This window comes from Petaurus breviceps, unplaced genomic scaffold, assembly GCF_028583685.1.
Source record: "Petaurus breviceps papuanus isolate PSGF00001 unplaced genomic scaffold, PetGlider_PUasm1.0 91041, whole genome shotgun sequence".
NCBI lineage: Eukaryota > Metazoa > Chordata > Mammalia > Diprotodontia > Petauridae > Petaurus > Petaurus breviceps.
Genome location: NW_027187400.1, coordinates 13954455 through 13977576, shown reverse-complemented (window position 1 = coordinate 13977576; position 23122 = coordinate 13954455). Strand labels below are relative to the sequence as shown.

The 23122-nt window shown below is 39.6% G+C and overlaps 1 protein-coding gene across 3 annotated transcripts; it reads left to right on the top strand.

The window, feature by feature from the left end:
* Window positions 1-1457: 1457 nt before the first annotated feature.
* On the top strand, window positions 1458-20628 carry OTUD3 (OTU deubiquitinase 3). Of its 3 annotated transcripts, none has more exons than XM_069079370.1 (8): window positions 1459-1797; window positions 6508-6656; window positions 8058-8170; window positions 9629-9751; window positions 11157-11282; window positions 12067-12163; window positions 13019-13224; window positions 15175-20628. In XM_069079370.1, the coding sequence occupies exons 1-8, from the start codon at window positions 1586-1588 to the stop codon at window positions 15349-15351; spliced, it is 1203 nt and encodes a 400-aa protein (XP_068935471.1). In that variant the 5' UTR covers window positions 1459-1585; the 3' UTR covers window positions 15352-20628. The 3 variants fall into 3 exon arrangements, with proteins under 3 accessions (XP_068935472.1, XP_068935471.1, XP_068935469.1); XM_069079368.1 differs by having other exon boundaries at window positions 1460-1797; window positions 11151-11282; XM_069079371.1 differs by lacking the exon at window positions 11157-11282 and having other exon boundaries at window positions 1458-1797.
* Window positions 20629-23122: the final 2494 nt, after the last annotated feature.

Sequence of the window (23122 nt, the reverse complement as noted above, 5' to 3'; positions counted from 1 at the left end):
CACTTTATTGTTTGACCCTGGGCAAGTCACTTTACCCTATTTGCCTCAGTATCCTCATCTGTAAAATGAACTGGAGAAGGAAATGGTATCTTTGCCCAGAAAACCTCAAATAGAGTCATGAAGAGTCAGATAGGAAAACAGCAGCCACAGTGATTTTCCTAAAGTGAAAGCTTAAACATGTCACCTCTCCCCCTCCCCACTCAATAAACTTTAGTGGTTCCTTATTACTTCATATATGAACTTCTGTTTGGTCTTTTCTTATCTTTATAGACTTGTACATATTATTCCCCTCTACTTACTCTACTGTCCCCTTTCTACATCTCCTGTTTTCCTGCCTTTGTACTGTCTGTCCCCCTTGCCTGAAATGCTCTCCCTCCTCACTTCTGTCTTAGAGTCCCTGAATTCCTTCAAAATTTAGGTCAAAGGCCACTTTATCCTAGATGCTATTTGGTCATTCCAGTAGCTAGTTTACCTCTTATCTACTCTGTATGCAACTAGTATAGATTAGGGCTTCAGTTGAGACCTTCTTCTGCTTGTTTTGTTATCTGTAAAATGGGAATAATAATAGTACCCAGCTCCCAGGATCACACAGCTTATGAGTGTCAGTGGTGAGATCAAACACAGGTCTTTCTGACTCCAAGTCTTTAATGCTATTCATCGCCTGGGATACTTATGTGGCTAGGGCATACCCACATTCAGGGCAACACATGCCTCTGAATAATTTGATTTGGTTAAAGCATTTGATTGTTGTGAGAATAAAATGAAATATTTGTAAAGACAGAAAAATATCATCCCTAGTGTTTAGTACAATGTCTGATAGTACTTAAGAAATATTTGTTGATTGATGAGCTCAAACATAATAATGTATGCAAAACCTCAAAGTTCTACATAAATATGAACTATGAAAAGAGAGTCTGGGGTTCACTGCCTTTGTGACCTTGGACAAATCACCTCCTTGGGTCTCAGTAAATTAATGACTTTAAAGAAGAGGAATTCTCATCTGCTTTGTTGCTTCCTATGGACCACTGGATACTTTTTTTTCCATTTGATTTGCCTCTGGCACCCAAGTGTGTTGTCTGCTCCTATTAGAATGTGAACTCTTTGAGGGCAGAGGCTATGCTATTTGTATCTCCAGTGTTTAGCACAGTGCCTTACGCCTAGTGAGCGTTTAATCCGTCCATCCGTCCTTCCGTCTGTCCCATCTATAAAGAATGCAAGGGTTGGAATTGATAGCCTTTAAAAGTCCTCCCAGCTATAAAACTCCGTCCACGCCTTCTGCCTCCCTCGGAGTACCACCTTCTTCGCTAGGGGGCGGAATAAACAGTACTAGAACCTGTGGGGCCGCTCTAGCTCGCCCCAGCTCTCTGTCCCCTTTCTCAGGGCTCAGTGCGCTGGGCCACGTGACAGGGACTCCTGGAAGCCGCTGCCAGGCAGAGGCTCGAGGGACGCGGCGCAAGCGCAGAAGCTGCTCCGCCGTTGCCCCGGCGCCGCTGCCGCTGCCGCTGCCACCACCGCCTGCATCGCCTCGTCAGCTGCGCCCGGGGCGTCGTCTCCCCCTCCCGGCTCCTGGGCTGGGGGCCGGGTCATGTCCCGAAAGCAGGCGGTGAAGAGCCGGCCGGGCAGCGGCCGGAAGGCCGAGGCGGAGCGGAAGCGGGACGAGCGCGCGGCTCGGAGAGCCCTGGCTAAGGAGCGGCGGAACCGGACGGAGCCCGGCGCCGGCGGCGAGGAGGAGTTCGTCAGCTTCGCCAACCAGCTGCAGGCCCTGGGGCTCAAGCTGCGCGAGGTGCCGGGCGACGGGTGAGGAGGACGGATGGGGGAGGAGGCGCGCACCGGGGGAGAGAGGATGGGGGAGGGGGAGGCAGCGCGCGCCGGGGCCGACCGGTGGGAGGAGGAGGGACCAGGGGAGGGGGGGAGGATGCGCGTACTTGGAGGCCCGGGGGAGGTGGGGGTGCGGACGTGCGAGCCGGAGACCTGACCAGGTGAAGAGGCGAGGAGGCAGCTCTCAGTCTGCAGGCATTTAATGAGCACCTGCAGCTGCGGTCTCTGAACCTTCTCCGCCTCAGTTTCCTCATCTGTTAAATGGGGCACCTTCCTCCCTGTGTGTGTGTCCCCGTCCTTCTGCTTTCTAGATCCCTTAGGGGTAAAAGGAAGAGCTGGCTTTAAGGACTGGTTGGTTTGTGTTTTTGTGCTCGCCGTGCCTAGCCAGGGCTTTGTTGTTTTTTTTTTTTTTTTTCTGAAACTTGTGATTTCATTGCTGTAGGAAAATCCCTTTCCTGATCTAGCTTCACACTCGGGGTGCTCCTTAGCACCATAGATTCAGAGCTTGAAGGGACCTTTGGGTCACCTAAGTCAACCCCTGCATTTTACAGATAGGAAAACTGAGACCCAGAGAGGTTAAGTAGCTTGCATAAGATTATATTCGTAAATGTAGTACATGTCAGAGGTGGATTCGCTTGCAGTTTCACCGACTCAGAATCCAGTGCTTTGCCCTATGATGGGCTTTCTCTCTTAGCTTAGAATTGCTTGGAACACTGAAACATTGGGTGATTTTCCTAGTCACACTAGTATATATACCACAGCTGGGGATTTGAACCCAGGTCTTCCTGACTCCAAGGCCTGTTCTCTGAACCTTTGCTTATTAAGTTGGATTGATTGGGTGAGGTGAGCCACAGGAAACGAACAGAATGAGTGAGGGTGGACTAGGGAGTTGAGTTGGGAACAATGGGGCAGTAGTAAGAATGAGGGCAGATGGAAGAAAGGACTCTGGATAATGGAATGGATGGATCTAGAGAAGTAGGATTGTCCTACCTCTGGAGGAAAGACAGGGTAACATCCCTGGGGGGGAGAAGGAGTCTTAGGTGCTCATGATTCCTCAGGGTTATACCCATGGCTTTCCTCCTTGTGTGTGTCATCATGACTGTTTATAGGTAGGAAAGCTGAGGTCTAGAGGAGTGACATTACTGCAACTGTGCTTGGAGTTATTAAGTATCAGAGCCAGAAACTGTCTTTTAGGTCTGTCTTTTGCTTTCTGGTCCAGAGCTTGATCTTGTCTATTAGGGAGAGAGAGCATAGGGGAAGAATATGTGGAGAATATGTTAAAGAATTGAGAATGGGGAGGGGAGCGACCTAGGGGATTGGGTGCAGTGGGAGAAAAGGTGGGAGAAGAAGAAATGTGGGCACCAGGGCTCATTTGTTGGGAGGGGGGTTACAGGGATCTGTGTAATGGGGGGGGGACAGGAAGCAGGGCAAGCCTCTGAAAGGCAGAAAGAGACACAGAGGACTGGTTTAGAAACATAGCATGTCCCTTGAGAAGGAAAAATGGGATAGGAAAATGTCTTGACAGAGCCTTTCTCCTCTTCTCTATGGTGCTGAAGTTATAGGAGTGCAAGAAGGATGGGATGGAAGAGAAGAAAATTCAGTGGAAATAGGGCTCATACTCCTTGTCTCAAAGGTGAAGAAAGGTCCTTGCAGTTCATACAGCCACCTGGCCTCCAAGGCTTTCAGTGGTGTAAGCCCAAATTACCTTTCCAGCCATCTAGACTGGGCTGTTCCCCAAGAAAGACCCCCCCACCCCTTCCTTCCTTCCTCATATTCCATTCTCTCCTCCTTCTTTGTCTCTTGATATCCTACTTTATCCTCTGAGCCTCAGCCTAAACACCATCTCTTCAATGAGGTCTTTTCCTGCTTTGCTCTCCCAACCTTCTACCCCTTATTAAGTGCCTAATGTGTAAGACACTGTAATATTCTGGGGATACAAAGACAGAGACAAAAATAAAACACCTCTTGCCTTCAAGAAACTTAAGATTCTGTTGAGTTATAGGGCTTGTGGTCATCTTCTGGGCTCTGCCTTAGAGTTGCCTTAGAGTCAGTGACAGGTTTCATCACCATATGAGTAAAGGTATTCTCTTGGGCAAGTAACAGGTGTTAGCATAAATTGTTTTGTCTTTTATCATGTGGCCAGGATTTAATAGCTTATTTATTTCTACTTTTGAGCACCCCTCTGGCTATCACTTGAGGGAAAAAAACTCAGAAAAACCCACTGCTTCTTTGGGTATTGTTATTCATAAAATTATGCAACCTGAGCTGACATCTGCATGAAAGCTATGACTTCCAATGGGCATAGATGGTGATGGGATAGTAAGGGGGAGCAGCCAGAGCTGACTGCATATCCCAGCTGGGTCTGACAATTGTGTTTTGTGTGTTATCATCCCTTGGACACTTTGAGCCATTGCTGAGTTGACATAACAGCATTAAAATTTAATTAGAGATACATACTTAGAATATTTAGAATAAATATTTTGAAGATTTATTTTGAAATTATTTAGAAAGCCTTAAAAAATTATGAAAGTCTTAAAAAAGTGCGAAAAAATTTACCTGCACATTTTCCTTTACATTTTCAGCTACTTATTTTGCCTACCTCTAGTTCTGACTCTGCTAAGTAGTTTGGAATTTTATGATGCTTGGGCATGGGGTTAGCTAGTGTCTTTACCAAAAAAATCGGTGAAGATGTGCTTTCTCTCCCTCTTACCTTTGTCTTCCTCTCCTTCCCCCCCCACCCCTCCCCCCCGCCAATGGAGAAAGGAAGAAAAACAAAAACCTGTTATAAAAATGGATGGTGAAGCAAAATAGATTCTCATATTGGCCATGTCCAAAAATAAGATATCTCAGTCTTCACTCTTGAAGCCATCCCTTGTTTGTCAGGTGGTGATGGGTAGCGTATTTCATCAGCCCTCTGGAATCATGACTTGCTGTTGGGGTGATCAGTCTTTCATAGTTGTTTCTTTACAGTGACAGTATAGAAAAGTAAGCAGTTTGGCTTACTGTTAGGCTTCAGAAGGGCATAATTCCACTCACTGCCAGTACTCCCTACTTCTGAGGTTGTGTTCCTGTCTTGTTTAGATCTTGTTAGATCTATTGGGCCTTTTTGTCAGTGATAAGATTGGAAAATAGATTAGTTTTTCAGAGATCTGAAAGTTCAGATGGAATATTCTTGATTTGGAAACTGTGGTGACCAAGGTGAGTGGTTTTCCTTTGACAAGAGTAAGTGTTATTGATCCCCAAGTGATTGCTGAGGAGTCAGGGGAAAAAAAGACGTTCCATTTCATAATAGTGTTGTTTGTTCAATGAATGTTCGTTTGCATAGCTTTCTCCACTATCTCCTTAGGATTCAGACTTGATGCAAGAGCTTTTTTCTCTCAAACTGCTTGCTGGACATACTCCTTCCAAGAAGTGCCTAAAGAGCACTTCTCTTTTGTACACTATCTAAAATGAGTAATGAGATAGCTGTGTCACAGAACCTTTACTGAAACTTGGGTCCAGAAAAATGGCACTGGATATGGATTGTCATGTGGACTATCTGTTTCTAAGGTGATATGAGGAAATCCTAGATCTTGGGTCTGGAAGGGACTTGAAGAAGTCATCTAATCTAGGTCCCTCCCTCTGCTTTTATAGGGTAAAGTATGATCCTTATTTTACAGATAAGGCAACCAAGGCACTGAGGGACGAAGTGTTTTTTCCAGGATTGTATAGCTAGTAAGTGGGACAAGAACAGAGGTCTTGTGCTCCTAGTTTAGAGCTTTTCCTGCTATGCCATATTCTTCCTTAAGAATGCCTACTATGCCACTGTTCTTTTAAAGACTGAGGAACTCTGAACAACAATTACAATGGCTAACTGCAATGTCAAAGTACTCTTGATGAAACATGCTCCATCTTCCACATAGAGAGCTGATTTAAGAGTTTTGCTGATTGACACATTTTCTCGTTTCTTTTTTTTGAAATTTTATTTTGAACATGGCTAGTGTGGAAATTTGTTTTGCTTGACTATACATATTTGTAATGGTTTTTGTTTTTCTTCCCAATGGATAGGGAAGGTGCAGAGATTATTGCTATTATAGTGGAAAGATCACTGGCTTTGGAGCCACTAGATCAAATTCTCCTTTCCAATATGTGCCTACAGGCAAGTACGTTCCTTCTATGAGCAAGGAACTTTACTTTCTTCCTCCATAGTATAAATGCAAAGAATATTTGTACTTTGTATCTCAAAGGGTTGTAAACCTTAGAGCATTAAATAAGTGTGAGGGAATCTGTGAAGGCAGTATAGGCACTTCTCTTCGTATATATTTTATCCTGGGTGGGTAAAGCTCCGAGTCTGTCCATAAATCCAGTTGTGAGGATTTGTGACAATATAGTGTAATGCAAAGAGCAGTGGGTTTGTAGTAAAAAAGATAATGCTCTGAAATTGGGGTTATGATACTTATCACCTGGGTGACCTTGGGCAGATGATTCAATTTCCTTGAGCTCAGTTTCCTCTTATATAAAATGGATGTGATAATACTTGTGCTGTCTACTTCTTTCATAGTGCTTCTGTGAGGAAAGCAGTTTGTAAACCTATTAGGCACCATGTGTTGGGGGCTTTCCTCAGAATTCATTTGATAAAAATCAATTTGTTATTTTTTTGTTCCTTTATTAAAATGAAAATATTGTTAACCAAAACTTCTTTTTATGCAGCAATTGTCTATTCCGAGCTCTTGGTGATCAGTTAGAGGGACATTCACGAAATCATCTGAAACACAGACAGGAGACTGTTGACTATATGATAAGACAGCGGGATGACTTTGAACCTTTTGTGGAGGATGATATTCCCTTTGAGAAACATGGTAGGTCAGTGGGATATTATATCCTCTTGGAGAAATGCATTAGGTAATTACACTTATTAGCAGCCTTCACTGTATTGTCACAAAGTGATTCTTAAAAGCAATTTTAAAAATGAATGTAAATTAAGTAATATCAAGGTAATCCTGAGATGGGCCCATTGTTGTGATTTATAACTTTATTTCTTATAATCTAAAGTCAAAAGGAAAAATGCAGGTTTTTTTTTTTTTAATAAGCAATTGGGGTTAAGTAGCTTGCTCAAGGTTACACAGCCAGTTATTTCTGGGTGTGGTGCTAAGTATCTGAGCCCGGATTTGATCCCCAGGTCATCCCGACACTGGGGCTGGTGCTCTTACTTGCTGAGCCACCTGGCCGCCCCCAAAATGCAGGTCTTATAGCTTTGTTTTCACTTAAAGTCTGTTCCAACTGGAAAGTAATGCTTTAAATGAACAGTTAGTATGTTCAGTCAACTTCAGTAGTCCCTTATAAGATCTGTTTAGAGCTGGAAGAGATCTTATCGATCGTTTATCCCAACAGCCTGCTCTGTAACTGAGCCTCTGAGAGGTGGTGACTTACCCAAGGTTACACTGTAAACCTGTAACAGTGCTGGGATTCAACTCAGTTCCTTTACGGCTTAATGCCGTGTTATTTGAGCTCCCTTTATTCTGAGGAGATTGTTGTAGTTTTGTTGGAATGTTTTGATTTTTTGCGAGTTAGACTTAGAAAATGTTTCTACACAGATCCAGTAATGTTTAGCCAAATTATATGCGTTTTTACAAAATGAGTTTGTAGTTTTGCAAACATGAATTGCATTCTGGATGTTTTTAGTCAAAGTAATTTGTTGAGTTTGGTGTTGTGACCCTAAGGAGAATAGAAGTTTTCAATTATTTCATTTCCTCAAAAACTTATATGTAGATTAGGAAATCCTTTTTAGAAAAAAATGCTACTGAATATGCTAATGAACATGCCTGGTAGTCCTTTATATTATGATTTTAAAACTTTGCGGTGAGTTTAGAAAAAAGTAAAATGAGTTAGAATTTTAAAGATGACTTGTTAATTCCACTTTTCTGTGGATACCAAATAGATCAGTGGCTTTTCAACTCTAATCTCAGTCTTGCCCCCTGCTAGGGAGGCTGTAACTCTTGAATCTGGATTCCCTGGTTCTTTTTTTAGAGGTCACAACCTTTTTATAACTACACAGAATCTCCATCTTTTCTGTAAGAATCTCAGGCAAGGCATCCCAGGTTGGTGTAGGTATTTCTTGCCAGAAATGTACTATAGCTACTTATGATGAGCCCTGTATACTCCTGCTTGTCTTTGTGTGCAGCAGAATGATTGCTGAAGCTTTGTTTGCACTTTGAGCATTCTCTCCTGAAGCCTTCGTTTTTCTCCCATTTTTACTTTAGTTGCCAGTTTGGCAAAACCTGGTACTTTTGCTGGAAATGATGCAATTGTAGCCTTTGCAAGAAATCATCAAATGAATGTTGTTATTCATCAGCTGAATGCCCCTTTGTGGCAGGTAAGTCACCTAGTAGAATTCATAGCAAAGTCATTTATAAATAAATTAACTGGTGCTTCTTTAAGTGGAGGATAGGGACTGGATCTGTGATTCCATTGGTGTAAGTAACTCTTTAGATGAGAAAATTCCTTCAACTTGTGCAGTAGGTCAGCACTTTCCTTGTAACTTTTAATCTCAGAATTGTCTAAAGCAATGAATAGTCAAATGACTTGTCCTGGGGTCTTAAGTAATGTGGCCAGAAGTATAATTGGTGGCTTATGATGGAAAAACTTGAAGTAATTAATGTGAGTGCCATTGAGGGGTAATGTAGTTATGCACAGGAATGGATTGTAATATCATAAAATTACACATTGATACATCGAAGTTTATCGGAAGTCAATCACCCAGCAGGCATTTATTAAATGCTTACCTTGGGTTAAGCATACCTTGAGACCTATCAAGTCCAGGAATGTTTGAGTAGCATAATTAGTTCTTTGGGAACAAAGAGAGCCAAACCACATGTATTACAGGAGTATTTTTAAAATGCCATTTTGAAATTTACTTGAGAATTTTAAGAATGATTTTTAGAAATTCGAATTTTAAGGTGAAACATTCCTTTATTACACGTCTGCATTGTAGTACGTAGAAATAATAACAACAGGTAGCATTTATATAGTGCTTACTGTGTGCCAGACACCGTGGAGAGCACTTTATCATTATTCTCTTATTTGGTCCTCACAACCACCGTGGGAGATAGGTGCTGCTGTTTTCCCATTTTACAGGAACCATAACTTCCCCAGGGTCACACATCTGGCAGGTGTCCGAGTAGACTCTAGGCCAGTGTTCTTTCTGTTGCACCACCCTGCTGTACCATGTACACTGTAACAGTGTATAAAATTCCAGTTCTGTTTCATTTTTTATGGTGAGTAGGAAAAAGGGAAGACTGTGCACACTAAAAAAGATAACATTTTTAGAAAAATGAATTCCGTTGATAAGAATATTCCTTCACATTTGGGTCAGACAGTCCGATCTCTCCTGGCCCTTGGCTCCTTCTCTGCTCTTCTTTAGGACTTGCAGAATCCTTCTCCTTACAGCTCCCTTGGAGGCAGGTGGTGCCAGGATTATCTTTGTTTTAAAGGCTCTTCTGTGTAATGCAGTCTTAGAGAATGGGGATTTGGAGACATTTTGGTATCTGGGACCTTTTCTTTCTTTTATTGACTTCCTTGGAATATATGCCTAGCAGTGGGATCTCTGGGTTAGAGGGTGTGGATGGCGTAATCAGCAATGAAAGCTGGCCTGGTTTTTGCTTCTAAAGGCCATACACGATGTGAAGTTCTTGTGGCCTTCCTGAGGTAATTCCTACAGACATATTGGACCTTCTTCCCTAGTAGAAAAGCAGTGTCACTGTAAGGCTTTTGGGTACGGAGCAGGGTTTCAGTGTTTGTTGCTGGCACATGTCTCTTCCTGCTTTGCTTTCAGATTCGTGGTACAGACAAAGCCAATGTCCGGGAGCTGCACATTGCGTATCGCTATGGCGAGCACTATGACAGCGTTCGGAGAATCAATGATAATTCAGAAGCACCTGCCCATCTTCAGACAGACGTGAGCATGGTCTTTCTCCCAAATTCCTTAGCCTTGTAACAGTAGCCCTTGAGAGAAAGCAGAGGGTACCCTTGGAGTTCAATAGCTAATATGGATGTTTTCATGGAGGGCTAGCTTTAGGGAACTACAGGGTTGGTTTGTTTCTTGTTCAGCTCAGGTAGATGAAACAGGTAATATTTTCTCACCAGAGTACTTTCTGCTTCTTTAGAAGCAGTTATTACTTAAGCTGGTCTCCTTTCACTTAAGTTTTCACTCTACCACTTTTTCTTTTGCTTTCACCTTTGGTTTTTATATGAAGTAGCATTTTCCTTGCCTTATTCTCGGTATAGACTAGAGGCAGAGATAACTCAGTGCCTCCTTTTCTTCATTACAAACTAAGGCATGATGGCACTTAGGGGAATTAGGTACATGAAGGGTCTTAGAGACCCAAGAATGGATTGTTCTTTGTGGTTATAGAAATTGAACTTGGTATTAACTGAGTGTGATAGGAACATTATTATGGAATTAGGTATGTGAGGTCAGATAGGATTGATCAACTGGCATGAAAATGATATTAGATCATGATCTACTGATTTTTAGTCAAAACCCAGGGAACCAGATGAAAGATATGTGCTGGTGGTTTTATCCTATCATCTGTGTCTTCAAACAACATCTAAAAATTAGACAAGCCTTCTCTTGATGCAATAGTTCAGCAGGGGCTAAGGCAGTACAGGGAGGGTGGGGGGTGGATTCTTTTATTCTTACCTCTGGCACTTCACTGGGAGATATTTGCCTCTAATATTAAATGACTATTATCAATATTATGGTTTCTGGGACCATAAAGAATAGCTGTGGATGTTGTCTGTTTGGCGTAGACTGGGCTGACACTTCTCCATATCTAAAACATTTCAGCAAATGGGGGCACCTGGGTAGATAGTGTACTGGCTCTGGAGTCAGGAGGATCTGAGTTCAGTCCAGCCTCATATGCTTACTAACTGTGTGACACTGAGCAGTCACTTAATTCCCACTGCCTCCCCCCGCCCCCTTCCCCAGTTGTCTTAGATGTCTTTTTATATTGAAGCCTTCTGTCTGTACACAACAGTTGCTTCTGGAAGAAAACACCTCGTCCTTCATTGTAACAAAGGAAAACATTTAAACAGAAACACTTAATGTGGTGATTGCCCTTACATATCTTTTTTCGGGGGGGGGCAGGGGTTGTCTCAGTCTGCTTTCCTGAATGAAATGTTGACCCACTTATTGATATTATATTTAAACAGTCTTGAACTATCTTAATATGTCTTTCATCATTTTTCTTTCATGAATTTTATTTTCTTTGAGATCAGTCTATCTGCCTCCACTGAAGACAACAGTAAGTCCAATCCATGATTCTTGTCTCCAAATTAAAAAAAAATTTTTTTAGTTTCAGATGCTTAATAAAGATGAATCAAATAAGAGAGAGAAGATTAAGCCAAAGGAGGATGACTTTGAAGACGACTTAAAAGATGAAGTAGAAGATGCTGTACAGAAAGTTTGTAATGCAACTGGATGTTCAGTTAGTATCTACATAGTAGAAAAAGACTTTTTAAACAGTATTAGAGGACATAGCTCTTGTTGACTATGGTTTGCAATGTTCGTACTACTGAGAAGACCTACCACTCTGTGATAAAAGTCTGCCTGCTGTGCCAAAAGAGTTTCACGAGAATTCTGATTGTTGCCTGATGATACTATACTTACTGGGTTACATTGGCTGATTATATATGATGAGATTGTTTTTTCGACTTTGATGAACACTGATTATTTCCCTTTCATTTTGTAGATTTGCCTGATATTGTTCTCATTATTAAAATAGCATATATGGGTTTTTTTAATTAGTGCTGAGTATTAGTAAAAAAAAATCTTAAAAAAGGAATTTTTTACTAAATTAGAAGTAGGAAGCTTAAACTAGTATTTAACTCTGCCCCAGAGTTATTTCAAAGGCTTTATTGATCACTCTAGGTACATATTTTTTTTTTTTTGAGAGGAGAAGCCAGGGCAGTTGGGGTTAAGTGACTTGCCTAAGGTCACACAGCTAGTAAATGTCACGTATCTGAGGCCATATCTGAGCTCAGGTCCTCCTTATTCCAGGGTGGGTGGAATTAACTACACCACCTAGCTGCCCTCAGGGTGTATTCTAAGGGAATGCTCTGTATTGTTGAAATGAAGGAATTCCCTATAATGAGTAAAGTATATAGAAATCTTTAACTAGGGCAGTTGTAATAGTTTATTACGTTGCTACAATGAAGTTGGATAGGCACATGTAAATAGGATATTGACATATCTTTCTGTTTTTTGGGTAGGATGTTAATTTAATAGTCCAGAATTTGGAAGCTGAGAATTACAATATTGAATCTGCAATACTTGCGATGGTGCAGATGAACCAGGGGAAAAGAAACTGTAAGTAGATAACATACTGTTTACCTGCAAAATGAATGAGCATTAATGGAGAGTGAGGTCTAAATTCCTCTGTTCTCAAACCATACACATCATAGTTTTTGTTAGCATTTGCTCCTCTAGGTAGAGTTCTTTTGCTTTATAGTTGTGAGAACCATTCCAATTAAAATAGAGTGGAAGGACAGAGTACCTTATTATACTGTTTGGAATCCTTAGCTAGAATCTACCATATTATCTAAATCACCAACATCTATCAGATGATAGCTTTTAAAATCTCTATCAACTTGAAGTGTAGATTTTTATTGGTGCAGCAGAGATGAAAGGTTTAATATTACCTCATGATTTATCTTCAGCCATGTAGTTTTCCAGGTACTTGTGTTTGTCAGATTTTTGCTTGGTTTTATATACTCCATATATATATATATATATATATATATATATGTACACAATATATTATTATATTATCATATCTACCCCCAAAGGGTATAATTATTATATCTTAGATTTTGTGACTCTGGCAATATTCTTTCTTTAGGGAGTTAAATGAAAATGAGGACATGTTCTCAAAAACTTATGTTGAAAGCTGAAGCACCTTACTTAATTTGTATGAAGGCTGATCATGGGAAAGAGCATCAGGTTTTTTTTTGTGTGTGTTTGTGTCCACTTATCTAAAATCTTTCAGCCTGTTTGGGTTCTTTATTTCCTGGTGTTATCAATTGATACTTGTGGCTTGTTAGCAGAATACCTCAAGACAACTGGCTTCCTAAATGATAATGTGCTAGGGACTCAATTAGCCTTGGGGTCATTTAATGTAGCAGCTGTGTTCTTTGAACATCTTGGGTTCTCAATTTATTTCAGCACAATACCTTTCATTGGATGAGGCGGAGGAGAAACCGGAGATCTATGGCAGAGCTCAGAAACAGCGTGGTTCCATATGGGAGGAGGGCGGCAGTGGAAACAGAATCTTTGGAAGTCAAGGCTTAAGTGAAAGTGGAAATGAAAATAATAAAACACAAACCAGTTCTGTTGGAGAAAATAAAACAAGTAAAAGCCAGCCCCTGAAGGTATATATGAGGGGAGTGGAAAGGGTGATATAGGATGCTGTTTATTAAAGTTAGACTTAGAGTTGAAAGGAGCTCCATCTGCCATATTAACAACTTTTTATTGAACAAGTCCTTCTTCTACAGCAGAGGTGTCAAACTTGGGCTATACCAGATTAAAATTTAATTGGGAAATGTTTAAACAAAATAAAAATGCAATACAACATAATATTAATTTGTAGTTTTCTAAGTCAGTATGTGGCCACACAGATCCTATTCTATTTGAGTCTGACACCATTGCTCTATGGCATCCCTGCCAATTGGTCATTAATTACCACTAGAATGTTTCTCATGAAGGAGAATGCACAAAGACAGTCCATTCCACTTTTGGATAGTTCTGATCATGAGGAAGTTTCTCCTTATGCTAATCCAAAATCTTCCTGTAACTCCTGTCCTTTAGTTCTAATTATACCCTATTTGGCTATGTAGAATAATAAAGTGTGACAGCACAGTAGGTATTTGAAAAGAGTTATGTTATTTCCCCAATCTTTTTTTTCTGGACTAAATATAAAATTTGATGCAATTACTGGGATTCATTTTAAATACTTAGATTTACTTAAAAAAAATCTTGTGGTCCAAAGTAGCACAAGACTAAGGTCACAAATAGAGACTTTCCTTGTCCATTTAGATTAGTGGAAAGGAACTTGTCATATAGTATGTTATATTTTGAATGGTGAATGAGTGAAAATGAATGAAAAATTAAATGCTTATTGTGTCCAATTTACTGGATTTTGTGGTAGGCTAACCTGTTTGGCCTGGACTCTGATAATATACTTTAATATACTTCTTTGAGAGAAAGTGAGAGAGAGAGAGAGAGAGAGACAGTGTGTGTGTGTGTGTGTGTGTGTGTGTGTGTGTGTGTGTGTGTGTGTATGTGTATGTATGTGTGTGTGCGCGCACATGCACATGAATGCACATGTATGTGTGCTTGGCATGCTATTTGTGTTCACTAAAAATACAAATGGAGCTATTTGGCACTGAGTTCCAAACAATACTATAAAATCTGTATTATTTATATTTTGATTAAAAATATTGACTAGGCAGGGATCAAATACAAACTCCTTTAGCCCTTAACAACCTAGCTCCAAACTGCCTTTCTAGCCTTATTCATCATGTTACTCTTGTGTTCTAGCATTCTTTCTATACCTCACACTCCTTCAACTCCACTCCTTACTCCTTTACCTCCACTTCCCAGTTTAACTCAGGTGTTAACTTTCTACATAGATCTTGCTGACACCACCCTCCCCTTCCCCTCCCTTTCCACCCACTGGTTGTTAGTGCCATGTTACTTAGTTTTTACATATCCATTTCTTATCAGACTTATTCTCTTCTGATAGAAGATAAACTCCTTGAGGGTCTGGATGGTTTTATTTTTGTTTTTGTATCTTCCCTGCCTAGTAGAGTAACTGTGACTCAGTACACACTTAATGCTCAACAGATTGCTCTCCAAAAAGCTTGCAATATTTCATAGTTCGTCAACATCTTAATAGAATGCTCATTTCCACAACAGTATCACCAGCATTGAGTTTTATGGTTTTAGCAGTTTTTAAAAAATTGAGTGTGAGATTCCCTTAAAATTATTTTAATTTGCATTTTTCTGGTTGCTAGATAATTTGGAAAGTAACATAGTCTTTGAATATTGGCTTATGAAGGGAAAACTAGAGAATGGATAATGAAACAGTTATTTTGTTTTCTTACATCTCATCTGGTAGATAGGCTTAACATTGGTAATCAGAAGTTTTTTGTCTTACTGTTGAAAGATTTCTGAATTTCTACAGAAAAGCTAAAGTATGTGTGCACACACACATGTGTATGTGTGGGTGGGTGCATGTTCATGCAGTTTTTCCTTTCTCCTAGGCAGCAGCAGTCTGAGTCAGATGTGCTTGCCCTGATATGGACAGTCTTCTCTTTCAGGTAACAAATAAACAAAAGCGAGAGCAGCAGCGCCTGGAGAAGAAGAAGCGCCAGGAGGAACGACACCGTCAGAAAGTGCCAGAGAACAAGAGTAACAACACGGATAACAATCGCAGCGAGGCAGATGCTAGTGCACAGGTCACCTTGGTGAAGACCTTTGCTGCCCTCAACATCTGACTGGGCTTGGTGTCTTTTAAAACAATGAGCTGATGGAAAATGGATTGCTGAATAGGAAATAGACTAAGCTTTCTGATAAGGCCATCATTTACAAAAATGAAAGAAAAAAGCTTACAAAACATATACAAAAATATTAGTTTGTCCCTAGCTCTTTTTAATTTAGCATTTCATTAGTGATGTGTTCTTTTTTGTTGTTTTGACCACATGTGCAGTAAAAATCACCTTCTGTAAAACTCAAGAACTTAGTAATGGTTAATTAGGTCAGTGGAACATTTTAAGTGTGGCTCAGCTCTCCCTGACTGAGTTCAGTGGTTATGAACTCTTTCCTTAATATTTGGGGTGAGTTTTGCTGCATTGTTCACAAATTAATCCAAGTTAGTAGTTTCAAATTTAGAATGACAAGCCTTTTTTCTTTCCCTGGTTTATATGCAGACATTAATATACAGGGTAGTTTGCAAATGATCTCCAACTCAGGAACAAGTTTAGATTTCTTTAATTTTCTTCTGATCCTAATTGCATAGACAAAAATTCAGGAACTGTTTTTCCAAAGCTGTATAATACAGGGGCAGATGGGGCCTACAGTCAGGGTGAAAATCAAATAATTTAGATTTCTCCCCGTTCTGGATTTTGAGTTTCAACCTGGACCAGGTGCTTTTCATGTCTAGTTGTACTCAAGCCATATGCTAGCTAATGCTTCTGACTGTTAAAGAGAGAAGAAAGAAAAGGCAGAATTGTTTATTTCTTGTTACCCATTTCTTTGAAATGGAAAAGATTGCCTTATTGTTTACAAAACATTTCTGGAACGTTGGACATGACTGGAATAGGGTTTTATTCTCTTTCATAGTAATGAAGGGGAGGTCAAGGAATTCCTCACCTAATGTCTGAGAAGAACCTGCCTTCAAAGAGATTCTTTATGTGTAGGACTGTTTTTATAAAGGGAGAACCATGTATGTTAGGAAGAATGATTTTTTTTTCCCCAAGTTGACATTTTAAACATCTCAGATTTCTTCCCTTCTATTTTAGATTTGGAAAGCTGCTATCAAAGATGTCAAGGGAACTTAACTGTGTTGATCCATGGATTAAAATTTCTTTAGTGTCATGGAAATCAAATTCCTTGTAATAATGAACTTATTTCTCATTTTTGATAGTACAGAAATCTCACTGCATTTGTCATTGTGGATCACGGGTCAGAACAGATATCTCAGCTAAGGTCCTTAAACTATTAAGTCTGATTCTGAAATTGCATAGTAAGGCTTGAGCAATTTGAGTATTCTTAAGATTCTTAGCTTATGTGAAGGAAAACTTTTCTGTCTGGGAATATCTGTGTATATGGTGTCTAATCTTCAAATTTTGACCGGTTTGTGTGAAAACAGTGCTTGTTACAAGCTAATTTCCCATTAAAAAAAATTTAATTGTAAAGATTCCCAGAAGGAAGACCTATAAAAGCAATATTTGAATTGTGTAGATATTGTTATCTGGGCTGGCCCTGGATTTGTGGAATTATCTTTTTAGTAGCAGCAATTATGCTATCTTTGGTTTGAATGATGTGTTTTGATTTTTTTTTTGGTCTCCATTTTGATGACTTTTTGATTGGAACATTAACATTTTCCTGGGATTGTTCCCAGGACATTGTGGTTTGGGATTTTCCCAAGAGTACAGATTGTAATATTTATCATGTTTCTTGAACAGCTAGGTGGAGACAGACCATGCATACTGGTCAGTTGTTTTTTTTTTTTCCTTCTGCATATTGTAGAATCCCTTGAGTTGAGATACTCTCCATTATTTAAACAAAAGATTCCTTTTGTCTTTGAGAGCTACCTGTAAGTGTTCCTGAACACGTTTATAACAGTTTGTTGGTGTTCATCTCTGGGCACACTCCTGATTGGGACCAAACTTTTTCTGAATGAGCTGTCTTTCTGTTCTGTTGGGTTGGTGCTCCTACGTGACAGCTGACGGAGGATAGTGGGCCCCATCAGAAAGAGCAGGCAGAGTGACGTGAACGGGAAATTCAGCAGAGTTTTTAATCAGAGGTAACTGAAGGGATCCGTTGTAGGCAGCGTTGGAGGAAACTACCTCTGCTTCCTTGGTCACTGTGAGTGGTCAAGAGGAGCTTCTCTATCTCTAGGAATTGGGAGGCACTTTAAAGATTCAAGGACGCTTTGTCATATCTCCTTGTTTCTGGGATTAGATAATTTGTAATTCATAAAATTTCTGGTATTACATTGGCTCTATTCATCAACTAGCTGCTTCAGGGATGTTTTATTATTTTCTCTCACTCTTAATTCAGTAAATTGGTACTGTTTAAGTGCTAATTTTTAGAAGTTGGGGATGTGGATTTTTATCTTAGTAGGCATCTTTTAGGGTTAAGATTTGATTTAAGAATTTACTGCCTCAGTTTCCATACAGCATGACAAATGGAATCCATGTATGTACCTTGATAGGAAAACTCTTAACTGCTAGTTGAGGACATCTAGAGTTTCTTGATAGGGTCTTGACATTAGTATTTGGAAAGCTCTATATTTTTAATATCTTATAAGACCACTGTTTTGGTGGCTGTTAGCCTAGCCAGGTTTACCCATTTGAATCATGACCAGGGATTGAATCTTTCCTTAACTTTCATGTCATTGGGAGATATTTAGTGTTAAATGGAGGTATCCCTGAGTGCTCTTATTGCAGAGAAAAGAAGGGAGCGCTCAGAAGCTAGCTGTGTGGTAGTTTAATAGCACTATATTTATAAAAGTTTTAAAAGAATTTTTTTTATTAGGGTGGGAGGGGAAAAAAAGCTCATTGGTGGCAGCTGAACCAGAGAGACTTGTATGGGTCAGAGCAATTCTATTTAGTGCTCCTAGAAGCTAGCAGAGTGGCATTGTGGGGTTAGATTTTCTGTGGGTGTGTGTATGAACACACTACTCTTCTGACAAACTGAATCTGTACTTTCAGGTATGATATCTGGGTGAGGAAGTTGTGGCAAAAAGAAAACTCTTAACTGCTAGTTGAGGACATCTAGAGTTTCTTCCATAAGCACAGAGAACATTTGCATAGCTCTCTTGGCATCAAGCGTTTACACTGTGTGACCTCTCTTGGAGCAGCTAGACCTGGGCTCAGGAGAAGCCGGAATGTAGGTAATTTCCAATGCTCTGCTAATGCTACTCTAAGGAAGCCTTTGCCTGTGAAAGTACAATTGAAGAGGGGAAAACCTATTATGAATGCATTAGATGGGCTGTGTTGCTATCTTGGGCATTCAGCAAGCCCCCTTTGTAAATATGCCCTGACATCCCCTTTCAACTAATATGATAGATCTTGATTCCATTGCTGCAGTTTTTCTAGTTTAGGGGAACCTCGCTAGGCCTTGCCTGGGTTTTATTGGGTCAACAATAGTGATCTCAGTTCACCATTCTTGAAATGCTAAATTCTAATGAAACTTTTTATTATTTTCAAAGCAGGAAGTAAAGAAATACTAATGTGTATTCTGGGGCAGAAGTAACCTCAGATAGGCATACTTGCCAACTAGATCCTTATAGAGACAAATAGTGTGGTTCATTGCATATACAGTCTTAGTTCTTCCCCATCTTTTGGAGCAGAAGTACAGGAATGCACATTTTGGCCTCAGGGTACTATTCATTTCAAAGCTTTTAACTATAGAAACTATACAATTTGCCTGTATGTTGTTGGTCTTAGTTATTTCCTAGTGTTAGTCATCTGAGACTTAATAGAAGGTATCATTTAAAATCAGAGAGCTTCATATGGTTATGCTGACATGGATGGCATCATTGATTAATAGATATCACTTTTTACAGAGAGATGTCTTCTTACAAAGTTGAAAGTGAATTTTTTAATTGACTGCTCTAATAAGTTTTGTCCCCAAGTTGTAACATTTCCATAATACTGTAACAAAGTACTTTTCCTACTACAGCCCTGTGAGGTTGGTAGTATAAGTGTTATCCCCATTTTACAAATATGGAATCTGAGGCTTAGAAAAGGGAAGGGGCTTGCTCATGGTCACATAACAAATAATTGTCAGAGTCAGGATTTGAACCCAGGTCTGTTGACTCCCAAACCAGCACTCTTTCTATAACACCATGCTGCCTAACACTGAAAATGATCAGAATCCCTTTAAAATTATTTGTTTAAATGAAAGATGATGATTTGCTGAGAACGTAATAATATGGAAAATAACTCACAAAGTTCAAATACTGTTCTCTATCTCAAAATGTGTATCTTGAGGATAGAGCCATATGAGAGATGTATTATGCCTTGTCTTTCCTGGATGTTTCCGTTTAGATATTTAGTAGTGTGGGTACCAGTTTTTGAAACTTATTTCCACAAGCATAAATTTCTATACAGTAAATTTCTTTTAAGCCAGATACACCAGTGATGCAGAGCCTTTTCTTCTTCCCTCTCCCCTTCTTCCTATGTCCCCATTACCTGACTCTCACCAGGGTTGTTAGAAGTGCAAGGTAATTTACCACTTAATGGTGATTCTGTGGTCCCCATGAAGTGGATTGGCAGGTGTAATGCCAGTTCTTATTAGGGAATATCTGAAAGATTACTTGTACTATTTCCTTACAATGATTTGAACTTGGACATGGAGACCAAATTACTGTTTGTTCCTCTGGCTGCTCCCTTTGTTAGAGCTTCTGACATGGAAGTGTTTGGGTGTGAGCCTTATGTTGTTCTGCCCTTCTCCTTTTTTCCGTGGATTAAAGGGCATCTGGTTTCCCTGGCTATCAATCTGGTATATTCAATAGCCATGCATTCACATAAAAGAAAGGATAGAGGTGAATTGTCATCTCAAGCCTGCCTGCCTTTGGGTCTGCAGCTGTGGTGCTGGTATACTAGCATGCCTTTTACGAAGGTTGTGAATGTGTGCTGATGTACGAGGGGCCTTCTCTTTTTTCAGATTGCACTACACTTGTTCTAGCTTCAGTTTGGAGATATTTAAGACCTCCATGGGGTCATGATCCATAGACTTAGCAAGTCTTGCCTTATCTATGGAAATTGATGATGAGAAATGTGTTCTAGAGTCTAATGTCTGTAGTTTACACCCCAAAGTGTTTTTTTATTTTAAAAATTCTGTCGATATAAGCCTTTTTTATTTTTGATTTACCAAAGTACTGTACTTGGCTATTTGCAGTGTTTTCAAACCAAATGTTTCTGTTTGTGTTCTTAATTTTAAATTCTTGGTGCAATAGAAGCTGCAAAGATGTGCCACTTTATCTATGAAAATGGAGTTTTGTATTCTGATGAAATCTAGATTAAAAACCAACTTTAAAGTTGTTTTATCAATGTGTGACCACATTTTGTGAGTGAGTGAGACTGAGAATGACTGGTGTATGACTGTTGGCACTCTTGGCTTTCTTTTCTTTTTTAAAAATACAATTTAATCACCTACACTTCTCAATATGTAAATAAAAAGAACAAAAACAAAAGCAGTGAAGCAAAACCAACCAGTGTACACAAAAAGCATGTGATTGTATATGTAGCATTTTGTATCCCTCCATCTCTATAAAGAATAGGGTCAAAAATTTGGCTGTATTTTCACCAAGCAAAGTCATTTGTGAAAGATGGGTGCATATGTCAAACTACTTTTGGGGCCCAACTCTACATCCATTTGGGGAATGAACTTGAAACAACTTTTAATCTGGACTAAAATAAGTGGTTGTGGTATTCAAATGACCTCTCTTCTCCCATTGAATAATCCTTAAGTTACTCAGAGTAGCGTTGCCAGTAAGTATCCAGATGTCCTTATATGGTCAAGAACACAGTTTATTACGTATGTATCACCTCTACATCTGAGATAGTTCTTACTTTGGGTGAGTAATTTATGATGCTGCCAAAGATTAGTGTTCAAATGGAAAAAAGATGGAGTGCTTATATCTCTTTCTAAGGTGCTAATGGTTACCTTGGAAAAAAACAGGTGAAAATAAGAGGGTGAAGTTGTCATTTCACAGAGCAATACCAATCAGCACCCTTAGCCTTTCTTTCACTCCTTATGTAGTCAGTTCCATGGTAAAGTCTTATACAAATGAAAAAATTTTTGGCATTTTGGGGAATCTGTGGTTACTTTGATGTAGTGTTTTCTTCCACTTATGCATATCATGACTTCTTCAGTGTCTTTTAATCCTGTGCGGTTCTAGTCTGTATTACCCTTAAATCATCCATAAAGGGTTTATTGATTATCCCAGAGATCTTCCTCTTGTTCTCTTAAAATTTTGTGGAATTAGTGTACTGTTTTGGCTGTCCATCTGTTTCATTCTTTTTATTGTGAACATTCTTAAACCTTCTTTTCTGCTCATGTATGACATTTATAATATCTTTTTATACCTCTTCTCATAGTCATTAGTAACATGCTAGTTGCTTAATAACTATCATTAATCTTTCCATTGCATTTTGGGTTACCATTTTAATTCTTCTGAGATCATGGTGTTCCATGATTTGTAGCTGTATGATATCATTGAAAGCCACTGGAAAAAAGTACTATTGGTGCCACAGAGAAGGGCTTTTCACACCAGCAAGTAGTTTGGGATCATTGAAAGCACAGCAGATACTATCGAATCCTGTCTCCTCCCTGATTCTGGATCCAGCTCACTGTGCATCTGTAACATCTATATAAGATATTTACACTGAAGGACTCTTTTTTTATGTGTTGCCTGTCAAGCTACATGTCATAGCTTGGATAATTTGTTTTTTTATTCAGTTTTTTGGTGTTGATTAAATTGACCTCTTTAACATTGCTGTTGACTTTTAAGCACTGATCAGGCTTGAATTAATTAAAATATAGTGTAATCTGAAAATAGTATTTGGTTTAATATCTCTGTTGGTTGGGAATAATTTTATTTGAATTTTATGCAGATCCATGATACTGATGGACATCTAGGTTGAGCATATTTCCTGGTTAGTACCTTTTGTAGCTTTAACTCTTTCAAGAATGTTGCCTTGCAGAAGGCCCACAAGGAGTTAGGAGTCTTTACAGATGGTGAGATACTGGAGATGCCCCTGTTTGCAGATAATAATAATTCTGATTTCATCAAATCCCAAAACATTACAGGGCCATTTAGTGAAACCCATAATTTTCCACAGACATTGCTAGAAAGGATCACAACTCTAGAGCTGGGAGAGACCTCAGAGACCATTTCATTCACAGCCTTCATTTTACATATGAGGAAACTGAGTCCCAGGGTGGTTAAGGTCATGTGGCATTTGAAGCCAGGTATTTCCACTCCAGAGCCAGTACTTTTCCACTGTGCCCTACTACTTCACTGAGAGCTCAGTTTACCACCACTCAGGAAAAGTTAAATGGATGAAAAATTCCCATTGATCAGACTATGACATGGAGTTGGATGGCCAGTCCATTGAGTTAGTACATCAGTTCCTATATCTTTGGAATAGAGGCTGCAGATGGACAGTGAGTCAGGCCTAGAATTGAATAGAAGGGAAAATGCTGATAGTTTGCCTTGGGATAAGAGCATTAGAAGTCTCTTAATTGTTTCTTGTAGCTTGAGATGATACAAAACCTCATCTTTTTCAACACAAATGTTCTCCTGGTGATGCTTTATAGCTAATAACAATGGTACTACTGTCTTTAAGGAATCAGAGAGTTGGAAGGGTCACCAAAAGGGCAATGGAAAGACACGGTGTAAGCACACATTACAGTAAACACATGTTGGTTGGTGATTTAAAGATGTGGCATAAGGGAGGAGATATCTATCATTGCATGGTATTGGTAACAACAAAGGAAGTGGACCAATCATGTAGCAAAGGCAAAGAATAA

Excerpts from the sequence above, each read along its gene's own strand:
- OTUD3 (XM_069079368.1), top strand. The coding sequence starts at position 1,586 with ATGTCCCGAAAGCAGGCGGTGAAGAGCCGGCCGGGCAGCGGCCGGAAG. Across the intron at positions 6,657-8,057 it reads TATTCCCTTTGAGAAACATG|TTGCCAGTTTGGCAAAACCT; the intron begins GTAGGTCAGTGG and ends TTTTTACTTTAG. Across the intron at positions 11,283-12,066 it reads GTAATGCAACTGGATGTTCA|GATGTTAATTTAATAGTCCA; the intron begins GTTAGTATCTAC and ends TTTTTTGGGTAG.